Source organism: Oreochromis niloticus, linkage group LG6 (assembly GCF_001858045.2).
Source record: "Oreochromis niloticus isolate F11D_XX linkage group LG6, O_niloticus_UMD_NMBU, whole genome shotgun sequence".
NCBI classification, from domain to species: domain Eukaryota; kingdom Metazoa; phylum Chordata; class Actinopteri; order Cichliformes; family Cichlidae; genus Oreochromis; species Oreochromis niloticus.
Genome location: NC_031971.2, coordinates 34286464 through 34305154, shown reverse-complemented (window position 1 = coordinate 34305154; position 18691 = coordinate 34286464). Strand labels below are relative to the sequence as shown.

Below are 18691 nucleotides of genomic sequence, written 5' to 3'. Positions count from 1 at the left end.
TAACTTTCCTCTGTGTTTTAATAAAGATGGTAGCAAATTATTATCAACAGCCAGGAAACAAATCTCAGTGCTTTCTTTGAAAAAGGAACAACAAAACTATACTTTCAGTGATCAAGACAATGAGGTTACCCAAATGTTTGTACACTGGACATGAAAAAGAACATTTCCTCCCCCCTACAAGAAGCTGGGGTGTGTTTTAACAGGTTAGTCTGGACGTGATGATACTGCTTTATAGGCATCTCTCTCATCTGAGGTCAAGTGCTATGTTGAGGAAAACAGCTGGGTAGGAGACGTTCACATTTACTGCTTGGAGAAGAAGGCTTTGCTCTTCTGGATGTCGGGGACGATTGTATCGCTCCCGGGTTTCCAGCCAGCAGGACACACTGCGTGAAGTGGCAGTAGGGACAAAGTTTACTTTAAGCTGACATTTATACACACCAAACATGGTATAATCTAAAGGACAAAGTACATGCGTGACTGGTTGGGAAACACAGGAAGGACTAAGTGAACTGCCAAATCTAGCCACAGCTACACAGTTAATTTTACCAATCAACTATTTCCATTTTAAGTGTGTGATGTGCAGTTTGGAGCATCTGAAGTTATAGATGAAATAAATGACAAGTATTTGGGTTATTTTTATGACAAATGCATGATTAATAAGTTACACCACTAAACCTGAGCACCAGTGTATGCTGAGTAAACATGGATGAACTGAGGGAAGGTATGGCAGTTCTACTCACCCTCTCCATATTTGTCTGTGTGCTTGAAGGCTTGAACCAGGCGCAGAGTCTCGTCCACAGAACGACCCACAGGCAAGTCGTTAATGGTGATCTGCCTCAAGACGCCCTTATCGTCAATCACAAAGAGACCCCTGAAATTCACAAGATGATGTTGCAGTTTTGTACACATACTTTAGAGTATAAATAGACCAAGCTGCTTTTTAACAATAACCAGTGGGTTTTTATTAAAAATAATTTTATATTAAAAGGGCATTTAACTGACCTGTATGAGATGCCCTCATCTTCCTTCAGCACACCATACTCTTTGGAGATTGACTTGCTGAGGTCTGCTACCAGGGGGATTTTCATGTTACCCAGACCTCCCTGTTTTCTTGGTGTGTTGACCCTGAAGAGAAACCCCCCCCCCCCAAAACATTTAAATTTTTTTTATTTTTTTTTTTATATTATAAACAAGTAAAAAACACAATGTCCACAGGGAAGGTCTCCTGGTTGATAAACCTTGCGTTTGTGTCCCCCCCCCTTGTAGTTCTCTGAAATGGGAGAGTCATTTAACACGCCGTTAGAGATGAGATAAGATACAGGTGGTGTCTGAGCGTATAACATATCAGTTGTTCAACTTTATGAGAACACACTGCACTCAGAGATTCTCTGCAATGCTTCAAAAGACGGTCTGACAAAAGTAGCAAAATAATAATGTGGTGAAAACTCTCTTCATACTGCAGTTTCATGTAATTTACAGGTGTCTCACTTCTGGCCTCTGCTGCCTGTTGTGAGATTCAACACTCTGAGGTTAATTAAACCATCTTCAGCAAAGACACCACTTTCCTCTGCTACTGGTTAGCTTTGACCCTGAAAGATCTGTCTAACCTTAACCAGCCAATCAAACAGAGTAGCACAGGGACTTAATAGAGCACACAAAGACGAAGGTGAGAAGTCAGGTTGGGCTTAAATTCGATATCACCTAAAGTTTGGAAACGCAAATCAATATTTGTCAGTCTGCATATATCCACTTATGTAATATTAGCTGGCTACACCCATTCCTTACAGGTAGTAATACAGCTTTTCTTGCATGTGCTCTGGTTACATCTCGGATTGCCTATTGTAATTTTATCCTCTCTGGTATATGGCACAAACATCTCCAGACTTGATCTTGTTCATGCAGCTGCTGTGTTGTTACCAGAACATCCTCCAACATATTACTCCCATCCTATAACAGCTTTGACTTTCTGTACAATACCACATTACTTCAAGATTCTGCTTCTCTCCATAACCTTATACAGCCATCTCTCTCTGATCTACATACGTTCCCATACTCAGTTCTTCCTTCTTCATTGCTCTCGCCACCTGCTTCAGAACTTCATCTTTAAAAGACGTTTTTATTGAAGCCTGGCCATTGTTGACTTTTTAAAATTCCATGACACATTGATTTTAATGTCTTGAAAGGCATCTATTAAATTCAAAAAAATGATAAAGTGTCTGACAAAACCAATTGTTCAGCATATTTAATAGCAAATATGTTGTGTAGAATTTTAACTATCAGCTTTAATAGTTAACTGTTGGTTATAATATCAACTCAATTTGCTTCAGATTGATGAATAGAGGTTTTACGGCTTATCCAATCTCTTATTGAAAAAACAAAACACTAAGATAAGTGTATATAATATATTAAAAGTAATGAATCTGATCCAGGTGAGTGAGGAAACATACTGCCTGATCTTCCTAATCAAATATAATGCATTTAAACTTTAACACAACATTCCAAATGAAGACCTGTGCAGTTTGTGTAATGCCACATGTCTTCTTATGTCTTCTAGAAACCGCTGTATGACTCAGCTACCCTTATCAACATGTTGCAGATAAACTGGTCTGGGCACTCCTTCACAGCGGCCAAAATCCTTCACCCTTAACTGTCTAAACAGAAACGGCCAACCGAGGACAGTTTGATGGACCTTGTATAAACTTCTGATAAGTTCAGCCTAAGACAGCCTCGCTATAAAAACAGCAAGACAGTCAAGTACACAGAACAGCTTTCACTTAACTGTTTTGTTAAATACATTTTCCAAAGTTTTTGTTGTTTTTTCAAATACACATGTGGAGATTCACTAAGGTCACTTCTTCCCAGTTAGTATAAAATCACAAGAGTCAGCAACACAGTACACCTGCAAAGATAATCACTGTAATACAGGTAAAAAGCTTTTTGTTGAAGCAGCTCTGCTTAATCCACCTGCTAACACGTGAGCAGTGTGGACGTTGTTGGTAAAGAGCTCAGGAAGTAGTCAAATTCCCACAAATGCCCATTATGTTTCATTATCCGTGAGTTCTTACCATGCCAAGTGAGAGAAGTGAGAGTCCACGGAGCAGCCAATAACCTCGCAGCCGATGCTGCGGAACTCCTCTACCCTGTCGCTGAAGGCCACAATTTCAGTGGGGCACACAAATGTGAAGTCCAGGGGGTAGAAAAAGAAAACTACATATTTCCCTGCAGCACAGGAGGAGGAAATTAAAACAATGTTAAGTATTGATTGTAGTCAAATAAGCAGTTAGTGTAGAAATATAGGCCTATAAATGCCAGAATGAGCCAATGAGAACAGATGTAGATACAGACCTTTGTAGTCTGACAGCTTGAGGTCCTTGAACTGTCCATCAACTACAGCGGTGGCTTTGAAGTCTGGGGCAGGGAAGCCAATCTTAGCGTTTCCAGCAGACATGGTGTATGAGACAAATGACTGAAAGAGAAACAGCACACACAGTTACCAGAAAACTCCTAATGCTCGCAGACCACCACAGATAAATTCAGCTGGGTGGTGCCTGAGATAAAGCTCTGATAAACAACAAATATGACATTTTGACTGGAAAAAGAAAAATAAACGCGGTGAGGTTTAACCCGAGAGCCAGGTTTTACAGCTCTTAGGAGGCCCAGAGCTTCAAAGGTTTGGTAACTTAAGCAGACCCACATAGTATCACATGCAAGTCATGTTCAGCCCGCAGGGAACAATGGCCTATTAGCAAGGTTACATAACCATGAAACGCACAAACCAATGACAGGGTTCTCGCTGTGCCTATGCAGACGATTTCCGAGGATTATTGCGCGTTCAGCTACTTTAATTTTGCATACAGGCAATAACAATCCAATGTGCAAATAAACGATAAACTTGCAAATAAGCAACGTTGTACTACAACAAACAGCAGTCGGTATTAATCCAAAGGCCTATGCTTTCCAGTGATCTATGAATAAATCTGGATTATTTCTCCTTCGTCATAATTTATACGAAGAAACGCTAACAATCGTCAAGGAACTGTGCTTGGTTTTAAAGAGATAAATGCACGTAATGGGTCAAAGTTCAGTCATAAAGTGAAGCTTTTAATGTTTAAATTTCGTTTTCGAAATGAAACAGAAAAAGCTGTAGTCGAACAGAGCGGAGAGGAAGTGAGTAGTGTATCCTGCAAGCTGCAGCACAGGGACAAAGAAAGGAAACATGGCCAAACACTTCAAGAAGGAGCCAGCCGCTCACCCGCCTGACAGGCTAGCTTAATGTTAGCTTTACGTACGAAACTGCTTTCTTTAGTCTCCGTTTGTTTCAGAGGAAATACAGAGTCGAGTTTACAGACACGCTGTAAACTTCTGACGAATCCCATAAACGTCCTACTCACCTGTCTTGACGTAAAGCGCGAAAGAAGTTGGAAGCAGAAGTCTGCAGGCTGCAAGAGAATAGAGGAGTCAAAGTGGAGAAGGGAGCGTGCGATAAGTACGCAGAGACGGCTGAGGCCACCCGGAAGTAAAAATAACTCCCTTCAGAGTAAAAGTTAAGATTAAAAACGATTAAAAAGTTAAGATTAGCTGTTTCTAAATATGTATATCTCTGACATAAGATGATATTTTCTAAGTACACCGTGGAAACACTGTCACATGAACAAAAATGCAGGGATGTCGTAGTGGGGGACTGGCTTCTTGGGCCCAGTGTCAATGTCAGGTTCAATGGCAATGTCAGTTTTATTTATGGAACTCAATTATTACGTGAAAATTCAATGTTCTTAACATAAAGATTAAAAAAAAAATAAAAAAATATCGATGTAGGTCTACAATACCTTAGGGCCGGAGTGTGAAGGCTTTGGAAAATGTGAAGATGGAAAATTTTTTTTGTTTTTTAACTGTATTTTTTTTTTTTTTTTTACAAGTTTTACAGCTTTTTCTATTTCATGGCAAATTTTACTTAAGACATTAAATACAGACGTATGAATTATAACCTATTTAAAAATATTCAATATAAATAATGATGATAAACAACTGAAGATGTCTTAGGAAAGACAAGTGCTCTCTCAATGATGTGTCTCATGGTTGAATTTGCACTTATGAGTCTGATAGCTTAGCTTACAAGAAAAGCTGCTGTCTTAACTTTAACAAAGATCACAATGGTTTTTCAACCTAACGACCAAGCTGCAATACTGTTTTGATTAAAAAGCCTGAGAAACTAACAATAACTCAGACTTCTGGCTTGGATGAAATTAATCCATTCGTAAAACCAAAACAAAAAGTCCAAAACAATCCTTGTTTACAATATTCACTTTGCAAAATAATCCAGTACCCTTTAGCAAGCTAGTTCTGGCACCTCTAGATTAGACTGATGTGCATGTGTATGCGTGTGTAAGTACATGTAATTTAGGAATTAAGAAAATGTTAAATATTTAAAATCATTTTTAGCTCCTTGGCTACCAAAATACTTTCTGTGTAGTCACATTTTTTTTTTTTTATTGAATTAGATTTTTGCTTCCCTTTTTCTAATAAAACTTATTCATACATAACTTCCATAAACCATCATATTTTATTTTACAGTCTTTTTTATATTATTTTCTTCAGACTGATTTCTTTCAGGGTCACCACAGTGGTGCAGTGATTAGCACTGCTGCCTCACAGCAAGTCTTGGGTTTGAATCCACCATCTGGCTGGTGAGTTTCTGTGTGAAGTTTGCGTGTCCTCCTTGTGTCTGTGTGGGTTCTCGGGCTTCCTCCCACAGTGCAAAGACATGCAATTAGTGGGGTTAGGTTAACTGGTGATTCTAAAATAGCAGTATGTGTGAATGGATGTTTGTCTCGTCTTTTGTAGCTTATCTACACTGACCATGAAGATATTTTGAATTATCATGAAAGTCAGTGGAAGATGTCCTTGTAGCAACTATTCTATATTGTATTAATGGCTACCTGATCCAAAAAGAGCCCCTACCTTCTTCAAGGCCTCTAAAGAAGTGAGACAAATAAATCTGGTGTCGCTATGGTGGTGTCCAGTTTCTGTAAAAAACTCCAGTGGAGTCTATAAAGAAGTAGTGGTTCAGTTAGACAAGTTAGTTGTAGGTAGGTAGGTAGGCAGGCAGGTAAGTAGGTAGGTACCTTTATTCTCCAGGTCTCCTGGTTACATCTGTTTTCAAGGTGAATGAACCTTGTGCTTTTTTGTCCACTGTTCAACACATTTTCCACATGTGGGACTAATAAAGGTTATCTTATCTTATTTTATCTTATCTTAACTGATAATCTGGTGGCTGACTCAGAGTGTCCACAATGAACCTTATCTGGAAAAAGCATAAAGATTTGATTAAGGAGCGCTTAATTCCATTCTGTGCAGAAGATACCTACTGCAGCATTTTCGTTGTTCCCAGGAAAAAGCGGGAAACCCAGACTGAGTTCTCTTACACATATCTAGAACTGTAAATAGGTTTTAATCTATCGAAGAGGTAGAAGTAAAGAACAATATCTCAAATCCAGTGTTTTAAGTTCACTTTGCAAAGTGACGCTCATTTTTCAAAACTTAAAAATGCAGTTTTCAGCTTTCAGTGCCTATTTTTAACATTATTTGTTAGGTTAACGAGGTTGCATGTACCACATGATCTTTGCACAACATCGGAGACATGGCGAGCCAGGCCAAAATCAATGAGCTTGACTTGCAGTGGCTGTTGTCTGCGATCCAAAACCATAATATTTTGAGGCTTTATATGAGCATGGATGATTTTCAGGGCCTTGAGCAGGAACAACACTGTGGTCAGCTGGAATCACACAAATGTGTTCTAACTAAACACATCTGTGCAAATTAGTATTTTTTTCTTTAGAGTTTGTATTTACATGGTGAAATAGGTAAAGATGGCAAACCTGATGTGAAACTGGGTGACGCTCATCAAAGAGTTGAGAGTCTCTCTCTTGCATATACTCCTTCAGACTAAGATCAAGGAGCTCAAATTCAAGCCAAATGAATCCTTCATGGAAGAATGATCTATTCCATCTTACAAAATCACGGGGCTTGAGATCATGGGCTTGTCTTCAATTTTTTTGATAGCAATCTCTGTGTTGGATACAGTGTGGACACACTTGACTACTTTTCCAAAACTTCCTTCCCCAAGAAAGTTTTGCACCTCATCGTTGGAGCTCAGTAGGTTTAAGTGAAGGATTGTGAAGTCATCTGCTGAGTCTTCTGAATCTGAGAAATAAACTGTTACAAAGAGAATTTCAAAGACAACATATAATTATATTGTCAACACATAAATCCACATACACGATTTCCCCAGGGATTAATAAAGTTTTCTGATTCTGATTCATAGAGTGCAGTGTGTGAATGTGTGTGTGAATGGGTGGATGACTGAATGTAGTGTAAAGCGCTTTGGGGTCCATAGGGACTAAGTAAAAGCGCTATACAAATACAGGCCATTTATTTAATTGCTTGCAGCAAACTGATCACACTTTGGCACTCTAAGTTTTCAACAGAAACATTACAAGATGCTAAATCATGTTCCCATTTCTGATAGGATAGCCCGGAAATCACAAAATTATGTGTTTGTTGAGATGATTATCTGCCACAGAACCTAATCCTTATTTCATAACCCTCTAGACTTGAGCTTTGTTCAGTACTATATTTTAGTTTTCCAAGTTTACTGTTCAAAAATGTTAAGTTTTTGGCTTACCTTATGGGCTAGTTGATGCCATGTTTGAAGACAAATGTTGAAACATGGATGAAAAAGACGACAGAAAAGTGTCTGCGTGGGTTTTCAGTTGCTGTGAGGACTGATGGCTTTTTTCAGGACCGTCTGTGATTCCATCACATCACCATGTTCTACATCTTTCAGGTCACATTCTGTCCCCACTGGTTAGAATGGAGTTCTTCACCTTTTACACCAATTTAAAAAAAAGTGCAAATACTAAATGTTTATTCAATTGTGAGACAGACACCTCAGATTTAGCATTTTTTTTTAAAGAAGAATATATATTTTATATAACAATTAGTAACCTTGTAACATTTAGGCAAAAATGACATGAGACATAAGTACAAAAGCAATTAACTCTAGGCATGCTCGTTTTAATTTACCTGAATGTTTGACTGCATTCATATTATCAACCTAAAATTATAATCATTTAATTATGTGAACACGAAAAAGACATATTCTTTATAGATGTCAAGATTTTTACAGCGTACTTCCCATCTTAATGCTCAGTTTGAACACAGGTCATCTTGACTATATCTATATGCCTTAATGCATTGAGTTGTGGTTGTGCAGTTAGAAATTTGCATTATTGAGAAGTTGAACAGGTGTACCTAATAAAGTGGCTTCTGGTTGTCTAGACTATATTCTGAACAGCCACGTTACAAAACACCTAGCCTACCCAAAAATGTCTGATGTGTGCTGATGCTGATGAGAAATTAGAATTTTAAAAATATATCTTAAATGTGATGCTAGCAACTTAACAGTCTGCAGTTTACTGTCACAGATACACAAGTTTCTTCTCTTCTTGTGATATATTTGGGTCAAAACTACTTTCATTTATTTCTTTAAATTGACTATACTGTCAATTTAAATAAATACACAAATACATTCAATCAAACTGTAAAAAAGTTGTGATATTAAAGTTAACCCTTTAACTTTCAAAATCTGTCTAAGAGGTGAAAGTTGAAGGGTTGAACACTTTGCAGTAAATCGGATCCACCACTAGATGGTGACAAACATTGTGACATTCTAACTGAACTTAAAGGTACAGGCAACACCCTGCTAGCAACAAAGTGTCTGAAGACACTATTTAAAGTGGGTTCTTTGTTAAGTTGTCGTGTGTAGACACAACACTGGTTCATTGGTTGATTTAGGTACCTTTTTGTGCTTTGATAATTTATAGGTCAGTGTCTGAAAATGGTCAGGTACAAAAACTAGCCTGACAATGAATGAAAAAGCAGCCAATGAACAAAGGAAAGTTTGAAAGGCCTTCAGAAAGGCTGGGGAACTATTTCTCAAGACCACTTTACCTGAAAGTGTAGCTGCTTATAAACAAAATGTAAAGAAATGAAGGGTAGCTCAAACATTTTTCCAAGTACACTATGCATGTGACATATTCAGCTTAAGAATTTTCCATCAAATCATAAGAGGAGGATTAAAATCACATTTTTATTTATAATATGTTCATATGTCTGTCAGTTTTGTATTGTATTTGTTTGACATGACAAATACCACCCATATAATTCAAAGGACATTATTCCACTCCCATATACATACACCAGATATCGTACCTGTATATGATGTAATCAAAGCTTGAAATTACTGAGAGAACAAGCAAAATTTCTGTCCATCATCAGTGACTTTTATTGCTCCATTACAAAACCCCTGACATAACCTTTGGACTTTTATTTTGAAAAAGAATACAGGCAGGAATGTGTGGAACACTACTTCCGGTGAGCTTGTTACTATAAGGGAAACCGATGCACACAGGTAGTGTATTGGGGTTTTTGACAGACTTTGCTTTATATTAAAGAGAAGATTTCTGATTTGCTTCCATTAAAGGCCATGGCATTTGTAGCTTGTTGTCTCTAAGCTTAAATAAGATTATTTTTAGGCTAGCACAACAGCTAAAGTTAGCATTTTAGAGCAAAACAAAGGCTGTAACAGGGTTAGCCCGAGTTAGCTTTAAGTTACAATGTCTTTCAACTGCTTACAGATTGTTTTGTTAAAGTGTGTACAGTAACATTTATAGTAGACGAGTGTATTTAACTGTAAGCTGTGTTAAGAGATGCAATCCGGTTTTAATCCGCGGCTGTGAAGACGTTCGTGAACAGGGCTTTTTTCATGCTAGGTGTCAGTCGAATCGTGTTGTTTAAGCAGCTGGTTTGGATGTTTTTGTTATAAACTGTAGGATTCCAAGGAATTTACATTGCACGTTTATTTAATGAGCTATAAAAATGACCTGCAAGTTGTTGTCAACACTAATACAGCTCCTCTGCCTTTAAAAATTTCAGCTTTCATTCAGTATTAACACGATCCAGAGGAAGACGACACTTTCATCTCTCAGAATAAACCAACAGCATTTTTCAGCATCAATGGATTCACAAGGTAAAAACACAAAGGACGCTATTAGGTGAATTACCAAAAATTGCATTATTTCAGGTAATTGGGTTTAGAGTGTCATTTAGAGTCTGCTTGTGTGATTTCTGCCCATTCTTGTTAATTTCATTTCACTGGTCATCATTAACTTTTAACTCCCACCACAGCAACCCCACAGCCAGTAATGTGTGAAGTCTGCGGAACGTACTTTGAGACACGGCGAGGACTTTCCAGCCATGCCCGACTCCATCTGCGCCAGCTTGGTGTGACGTTGTCAGAAAGCAGCGGGGCTCCCATAGAGCTCCTCTACCAGATCATCCAGGAGAGAGATGGCTGCCTTCCAGATTTTAAATCAAACTCTTCTGCACCTGGGCCAGTGCCTCAAAAAAATACATTGCAGCAGGAATCAAAGACGGCTTCAGAAGAAGAAGACGCTAATACCTCTTACAAGACCGGGGTTAGACTTGCGACAACCCCACAAAAGGTAGATCATCAGGGATCTCCAGTAAAACTGAATGAATCTTCAACAACTGTCCCCCCATCATCTCCTTCTCCTGTTAAGCCAGCTGAAGGCGGCAGCTCATCTTCCTCAGAGCACACAGCCCCAGCAAAGCCACTGTGGGCACCACGGGAAACTGACGCTCCTATCACGTTAGGTATGGCTGAACAGAGCTGTTTTCTTTAACATAATATAAAGAATTTTTTTTACAAAATATCTAAACTCATACATACAAGATGTGTGTGTCAGTATATTTATCTACAAAGACCGTACCCTGTACTTTGAATTTCTTTCTTTCTTTTTATTTCAATGTGTTTTGGAGAATCCACAGATATGCAAACATAACACAGGAACTTTATGCTTACAAACCTGTGTTTCCTGTCATCTATCTCCCAGTCCTTCTGCCCATGTGAGGCTCTGTTCAAATTAACAGTCATGATAGCAGGCTACCAGGTTATCACCAACTCACTTCTCAAAAATGAAAAACTGAAAATGATTCTCATAATGTACTGAAATGAAACCAGGACACACAAACTGGGTAAACAAAAATTAAATATGGTTGACTTGACTTCCCTTACAACCTCAAGACGGTTGTAAGGGAAGCCATGCAACAATTTATAAGAAACATAAATTTTGAAGGAGAGTAGCTGCAGGTGCAAAGCACAACTTAATAAAGGGTATTTAAATGTGTAATGTTGATCTCACATTAGTCTCCTGCTAACTTTGTGTATTTCTCTCACCAATTTCCTCATTCTTTTAGCGTCAGACCCCCGCGATGAGGTCTACGTTTGCGAACTTTGTGGCTGCTGGTATGAGACACGTAAGGGCTTGGCTAGTCATGCTCGGGCACATTTGCGGCAGATTGGAATCTCTGACAGTGACATCAAGGGTAGTCCTATTGATCTTCTTTATCAGGTCATGGAAGAGGAGGACCTCAAGCCTATTGATTTAGAGAAAAATGAGGAGCTTACTTCAAATAGTCCATCTAGAACCTCATCCAAACGCCTATCTGGCCTTTCTACTCCACCCGAGTCATCCTCGAGCAAACGGCCTAAAGTGTCTGAGGAGTGCATCTGTATTCTCTGCGGGGAGGAATTTGAGAATAGAAAAGGCCTGGCAAGCCATGCACGCTCTCACCTGCGTCACATAGGGATGAGTGAATTAGTGGGGAAAAACTCTGCAATCAATGCCGTTGAGGATCTGGTATCCAGTGGCATGCTAGAAGCTGTACACCCCCCCAAAACAAACAATACAGCCAGCTCATCTGCAGCACCATCTCCAGCCCCACCCTCTCCTGCAGCTCAGTCTTCAGGTCCAACCCAGTCTTGGACCTCTCTTTCCTCTACACCCCTGTCTACAACCCCTGAAAAGATCTCTCAGGCTTCTCACCCTCCCGTTAACAGGGCACCAAAAGCTAAGAAAGGTTTTCGGCTAGCAGTGGACCCCCTTCATAGAAAACCCAAGCCTGAGCCTATAGAGACGGAGGTCTCTGTTCAGCTGAAGACATCCACCAATGAGAGCAGCTCCCCTGTGCAGAATTTGTCTGCTGGTGCCATTTCTGCAAAACCTTCTGAGTCAGGTAAAGCAAAAAACTTTTAATCAAATGCTTTATGTTTGGTACCATCTTATACTATAACAGGCTTAATTTGTTATTTTCTTAATCACACTCTTTGCTTTAGCATTTTTCCATATGTTTGTGTGTGTACAGTGAAATTGGATGTATAATGTTGTAAAATATAATGTTCCCCAGCTTGTACAGATGTGCAGTCCCCACCAACAGTCCTTTGTGATTTCTGTGGCCAGCTATTTGACACCCGCAAAGCCCTGTCTTGCCACGCTCGTGCCCATCTACGGCAGCTCGGTCTCTCTTGGTCTATTAAAACATCACCAATTGATCTTCTAAAAGAAGTCATGATGCATGGTGAAGAAGGCAGGAAAGAGTCGGGGCCCAGTGGGTCTGCAGCATTGGGCAAAGTCTCGTGGGGTTCTCAAAGCTCCAGAAGGTCCCTAGACAGCCTCACATCTGGGGAGACAGCTTCTAACTCACCTCTTGATTATTCCATGAAAGAGAAATCGCCATCTAGCAAGGGTGGAGTCATACACCTTGGTAAGTAACGTTTGTTACTTTACTTACCAATATTTTGTCATTTGTTATCACAGCATTCTTCCCCGAAGCTTTAGTGAATTATTGAAATGATATAATTATTGAAACTTTTTGGTGAAACTATTTCCTTGTGTCACTTTTATGTACTCAACATTTGAGTAGTGTATAGAGTTGACCTATTACTGCAATCAAATATGAAGTGTGGTTAGAATAATGTCCTGACTGGACCCTTACTTTGGGACTATAGACTCTTAAATTGACAGAAAGAACAGTGCTCTTACCTTCCAGAAAAAAGTAGAAAAGCGTATTTTAACTAAGTACAGAACTTAACCACCTACATAAAAGGAAACGTTTTGGGTGTTTGCTGATCTGGAGCATTGAGACCAGACTGTATAGGCCTCAGTTAACGTTAAAAATTAAAGTTCATAACAGTAGAGTTACAAAGCAAAAACAAGTATGGCTTGTTTGGAAGGTTCATCAGTAGAAAGGCTCTTCTTTCTTAAAAGAACATACTAGGGTTGGGCGATTGGACAAATATATCGACTATTGATAGTTTTTACAAGGGCGATTTATTTCTTTATTTCCCCTTGAGTAAGTTTGTTAATAATGATGGAGCTAATTGAAGCAGTCAACAGGAAAAAAAAATAATGTTAGTAGTGTTTGAGTACTTTGCTTGCATTATATGTCTCCACAAGTGGCACACCGCTTTGGTTACATCCTTCGGTTTACCTCTTTCGTCTGGTTTAAAGCCAAAGAAATCCCAAATTTTGTGCCATCATCACGACTAACGCGATTAAAAATTAACCCATCTGGAGCGCAGACTGAGTCAAAATCCCCGAAATGTCTCTGTCAACGCATTTCGGGCAGTTTGTCAAAAGTTTGTTCATTCTGCGCTTCAGATGGGTTGAGCATGTTAAAAAATTTTAATCGTAATGACTGCTTTAGTGCCGCATTAACGCTGACAGCCCTAATTTTTTTTGTAAATTAGTTCGTCCATGTTTGGACTTCTTCTGTGTTGTAAACACGCAAATCAGTCCATGCGTGATTACATTGCTCCGCCCATCAAAAAGTCTGTGCATGCATGAATATATTGCCCATTGTCGAATATTGGACTGACGATTGTCAGTTGGAAAATTTTTACATATCGCCCAAACCCTAGAACATAACAGCACAACTTAGCTTTGCATATCCCAAAGGGTTAATCCTGTTCATCTGGACGTAACGTTTTCAGTGGGAGAAACGTTTCTTCACTCATCCGAGTGACTTCTTCAGGACTGAAGACAATGCTACGTCCAGATGAACAGAATCAACCTTTTGGGATTTACTTACCTGGATGATTGAGGATGCATTTAGACTTAGCTTTGCATCGTTGCATCTGAACAAACCACAAGACTTCTGGAGCAATGACCTCCTCTTTCCTCTGAAATGTGAACTCCTCTGCATACCAGAGTATTCTAGAGTCAAATGGTGAAGCCTCCCGTGGGCTAAAGCTTGGCCAAAATTGGCTCATGCAACAGGACAATGATTCCAAGCATAACAGTTAGTCTACAAGAGCGTGCCTGAAAGATAAAATAAGTAGGGTATCGTAGTGGCCCAGATAAATTTCACACCTCAACTAGATTGAAATAGTGTGGCAGCAGAAGTTTACACGTGTGCCATCTTGTTCGTGTCAGACACATCCTGTGAGCTTTGCGGGTTCGACTTTGAGAACCGTAAGGCCCTGGCCAGTCATGCGAGGGCCCACCTCCGACAGCTGGGCATCATTGAGTGGAAGGCAGATGGAGCGACTTCACCAATTGAACTCCTCAGTGAGCTGATCAGGAGAGATCCGGCCAAGGTGTCGGAAATTACCAAGCGTTATCGCATGGGAGACCTTTACATCAAGAAGGTGGGCTGTGCGCTGAGATATTCAGATAAACATCAGTGTATTACGTTAATTCTAATTTATTGTAATTTTCTTTTTCAGTCCCACAAAACTCCTACATCCCCATCGCCATCCACAGACTCTGAGTGTCTGGCTGGCGGTAGTCTGAAGTCTTCCATGCAGCGCCATGAGCACAAAGTAAACAGGAAGGATCACAGCAACCACAGTGTGCGCTCCTCAAGAGGTGAAGTAACGGGACCAAAGGGTTGTGGAAGATAGCTGGATACATTGTAATAGATTAAAAAGCAATACTAAAACCTCCCTGTGGGATTTCAGGGGTACATTCACAAAAGCACGGGGCCTCTACAGGTAGAGAAAATCAGAGCGGCAACTCCCAGCAACCACCGCGGTCTGGAAATATCCCTGCTCTGGTGCCAAAGCCCCCACTAACTCCACTGGTCAAACTGGTGGGTAAAATCTATTCCCTAAAGTGCAGGTGAGTCTCTATTTGACAGCTGTAGAAATGCTTTGTAAAATTATAGGTTGTCTAAATCTTAAATTTGATGGAGAGGTAAGCTACATTTGAACAATATTTAAACATATTGTCAAAATGTCTGAATGTCGGATGCATTATTATACATTTACTAGCCCCTTAATGAGATACACCTTTCTTCTACTGGATTGGATTGGATTCCTTTTGCCTTTCGAGTGGCACACATTCATCTGAGATGGAAACATTCCTCAGACATTTTTGTCCAATGTGACATGATGTGAATCTCCCGTGCCAACACATCCCTGTTGGATTGAGATCTGGTGACTGTGGAGGCCATTAGATTACAGTGAAATCATTGTCATGTTCAAGAAACCAGTTTGAGATGACTTTAGCTTTAAAACATGGAGTATTATCCAGCTGGAAGCAGGCATCACAAAAGGGATACAGGAGCAATACCCAAGTAGGCTGTGGCATTTAAATTATGCTAATTGGGAACCAAGAAAATACACTATACTGTATTCACTTACCCATCCAAATAATTGAATTTAAGTGCTCAGTCAGTTCCATGGACATGTGTATAAAATCAGGCATCTGTGCATGCAGACTGCAAACATCTACAAACATTTGTCAAAGAATTGGTCGCTCTCAAGAGCCCAGTGAATTCCAGCATGGTATCGTAATAGGATACCACCAAGTCCAGTTGTAAAATGTCCTCCCTTCTAAATATTTCTACTGTCAACAGTTCCAAGTGTTCCAGTGAAAGGAACTCATAATGCTTCAGCATACCAAGACATTTTGGACAATTTCATGCTCCCAACTTTGTGGGAACAGTTTGGGGATAGCCCCTTCCTGTTCCAACATAACTGCACACCAGTGCATGAAGCAAAGTGCATAAAGACATGGATGACTGGCCTGCGCAGTGTCCCGAACTCAACCTGACAGAACACCTTTGGGGTGAATTAGATAGGAGACTGCGAGTCAGGTCTTCTCGTCCAACATCAGTGTCTAAGCTTACAAATGTGTTTCTGGAATATTGTTCAGAAATTCCCATAAACACTCAAACTTTGTGGAAAGCCTTCCCAGAAGAGTTGAAGCTGTTATAGCTGCAAAAAATTAGCAAAATAAATCATGTTAAAGCCTCTGGGTTAAGAATGGGCTGTCACTTGGACTCATATGCATGTGAAGGCAGACAAGCAAATTCTTTAGGCACTGTAGTGTGTCTCACACCATTACATCACCATCACCTTGAACCATCGATGCCGAATGGATTATTTTTCTAATACTCGCTTATCCAATTTTGGCGAGCCTGTGTGAACTGTAGCTTCAGTTTCCTGTTCTTAGCTGAGAAAGAGTTGCACCCGGTGTGGTCTTCTGTTGCAACCCATCTGCTTCAAAGTTAAACATGTTGTGCATTTGGAGAGGTTTAAATGCAGTGAGTTACTGTTGCCTTCTCGTCAGCTCAAAGCAGTCTGGCCATTTTTTTCTGATCTCTATCAGCCCATTGGATATTTTCTGCGTAAACCCTGGTTGTGCTGGTAGTCCAGCACACATGCCACAGTTCAACTTCAGCAGGTTGTGTTGACCATGTCTACATGGTTAAATGCATTGGCCTAATGAGGAGCTGTCAAGTGTCTCTAATGAAGTGGCCCGTGAGTGTAGACTGAGTTAATATCAATGTTTTTTTTGTGGGTTTTTTGTGTTTTTTTGTTTTTTGTTTTTTGTTTTTTTTTAAGCTTCATATGATGCAGTTAATAAAACTCTTCTCTATCCTGCTGTTCAGGTTCTGTGAGGAAGTATTTCATGGACCTCTGTCTGTTCAGGAACAGTGGATCACACACCTGCAGAAACACATTCTGTCGCTGGGCTATAAAGACAAAGCGTCTCCTCCCGCTACACCTGTGACAACTCCAGCGCTGGTCCATCCAGTAGCTGTTTAGACGTGTATTTATTCAGTTTGACATTTAAAAGATTGAGAAGAAAAAGTCCAAGAAGTCGTGTTATCCTAATGTCTACTTGAAGTCAACAAATTGTCAAAAAATTTATTCCTTCCTTGTCCTAAAGAGGGCAGCCATGAGCCATATGAGAAACACAGCACAACCTAATACACTCAGGTTAAATCCATTAGATATCATAGATCAAAATAATGATCTGTGGATGTGTTTTCGTTTTTTTTATGCTTTTTTGACAGACAGAGCTTTCCTACGGGGCTCTTACATTCCTTCCATTTGAACAGACATTAAATGTATTTTAATGGTATTCAGCCTTTGATGTTAAGAAACTAGAGAGACTGACATGAATTTCACTTTTTTTCTTTTGGTTTTACAGTGTATGTAAACTGCCGTGGTGGTCATTTCATTTCGAAATAGCTTTTTTCTTTTAAATACCTTTGAACTTTGTTTCATACATTAACGTTTACGGCGTTTTACTTTAAATATGTAGGGCCAATGTTTTTCATTGTGTGTTCTGTACACAACAACACTGTTACCACAAAGCTTGATGCCATTGTTGTAGAAAGTAGTTAAGTGTTTCCATTCTTTTTCTTCACAAGATGCAAAACAAGCTAACAGTGGATGGAGATTTTAGATTTTTTTTAACACTTGTATAAAATAAATTATATCTTGTATGTAATTAATATTGTGTGTGATATGCTTTTTTCTAATATCAATAGGAATGAACTTCTTTCATCATTAACACCCTCAGGAACATTGTCTTAACCAGATATTCTGAGTGTTATTTCCTTCGTTTCCAATACTATAGCGAGAAAAGTAAATATTTTTTAAAATGAGGATTTAGCATTTAATCCATACTCTAAACCAGGGATCACCAACCTTTCAATCGAAACAGCCATTTGTGAGCAAACCAAAAACATTTGAACCGTATGAGTGTCACACGGCACATAGTCATTATTTTCTACTTTAAATTTGCACTTTTCATTTTAATAATATTTTGTTTTTGTTTTTTTTGTTGTTGTTGTATTTATGATCTTTTAAAACTAACATAAATGGCTTACTCATTTTTATTACCAACAAAAAAACTGTAAAGCTGTAGAGGTTACTTTTTCATACTTTTTTGTATGATGTAAAACATAAACAGCCTGAGAGTTTTAAAAACAAGTTTCAGTTTAACTCTAAAAGTTCAGCAGGTTTTGCTATAAAGGACCCCACACAATTTAATTTTCTACTTCCTACTGCAACTTTTATTTATATATTTATTTATTTATTTCAATTTTTGATTTGGAGAGAAATCCAAAAGTCCAGTACTGAGGCTTAGCAAAATTAAGAGTATAAGAAACTATATTTGATAAAATATTCTTTTGTTTTAATTGGTTGTGTAAGCTAAAAATTTTAACAGCTGGAGAATGTTGAGATCTCAATTTTTTAACTTCTGCACTGGAATAATTTAATTCCTTTTTATCATGTTGTCCCAAAAACGCTTTGAAAAGTCTTCTGTAGATCCAAAATGAAGTAGATTTTATACAGTGGCCTTTAAAATCCAGAATTGATTGCCATGTGCAAAACTGACTGTCAGAGCCTACCTTTTCTCTTGAACTGGCTTCTAGTTTGGGTTCAGCCACCTTCTCTACTTTTGAGATTGAGCTTCAAACTTTCCTTTTTGATAATACCTAGAGTTCCCTCAGTTTTGCTGCTTCTATA

The 18691-nt window shown here is 39.1% G+C and overlaps 2 protein-coding genes across 5 annotated transcripts; one reads left to right on the top strand and one right to left on the bottom strand.

Moving 5' to 3' along the window:
- Positions 1-4547, bottom strand: prdx2 (peroxiredoxin 2). The gene is made up of 6 exons (XM_003453755.5): positions 4392-4547; positions 3346-3466; positions 3066-3219; positions 1003-1125; positions 741-871; positions 1-383 (listed from the first exon to the last, which is right to left on the bottom strand). The coding sequence occupies exons 2-6, from the start codon at positions 3446-3448 to the stop codon at positions 301-303; spliced, it is 594 nt and encodes a 197-aa protein (XP_003453803.1). The 5' UTR covers positions 3449-3466; positions 4392-4547; the 3' UTR covers positions 1-300.
- Positions 4548-9396: 4849 nt separating this feature from the next.
- wiza (WIZ zinc finger a) lies at positions 9397-17670 on the top strand. Of its 4 annotated transcripts, XM_005458575.3 has the most exons (10): positions 9397-9432; positions 9994-10087; positions 10246-10562; positions 10641-10734; positions 11338-12156; positions 12328-12684; positions 14355-14569; positions 14648-14789; positions 14882-15041; positions 16819-17670. In XM_005458575.3, exons 1-10 carry the CDS (start codon positions 9412-9414, stop codon positions 16973-16975), a joined length of 2376 nt encoding a protein of 791 aa, XP_005458632.1. In that variant the 5' UTR covers positions 9397-9411; the 3' UTR covers positions 16976-17670. The 4 variants fall into 4 exon arrangements, with proteins under 4 accessions (XP_005458632.1, XP_005458631.1, XP_005458633.1 ...); XM_005458574.3 differs by having other exon boundaries at positions 10246-10734; XM_005458576.3 differs by having other exon boundaries at positions 9407-9469; positions 10246-10734.
- Positions 17671-18691: the final 1021 nt, after the last annotated feature.

Coding starts and splice junctions, on each gene's coding strand:
- prdx2 (XM_003453755.5), bottom strand. CDS start 3,448: ATGTCTGCTGGAAACGCTAAGATTGGCTTCCCTGCCCCAGACTTCAAA. Junction 1,126..3,065: donor CACTTCTCTCACTTGGCATG/GTAAGAACTCAC, acceptor GTTTCTCTTCAG/GGTCAACACACCAAGAAAAC. Junction 384..740: donor CACAGACAAATATGGAGAGG/GTGAGTAGAACT, acceptor CACTTCACGCAG/TGTGTCCTGCTGGCTGGAAA.
- wiza (XM_005458574.3), top strand. CDS start 9,412: ATGTGTGGAACACTACTTCCG. Junction 12,685..14,354: donor GGGTGGAGTCATACACCTTG/GTAAGTAACGTT, acceptor TGTTCGTGTCAG/ACACATCCTGTGAGCTTTGC. Junction 14,790..14,881: donor CAGTGTGCGCTCCTCAAGAG/GTGAAGTAACGG, acceptor GTGGGATTTCAG/GGGTACATTCACAAAAGCAC.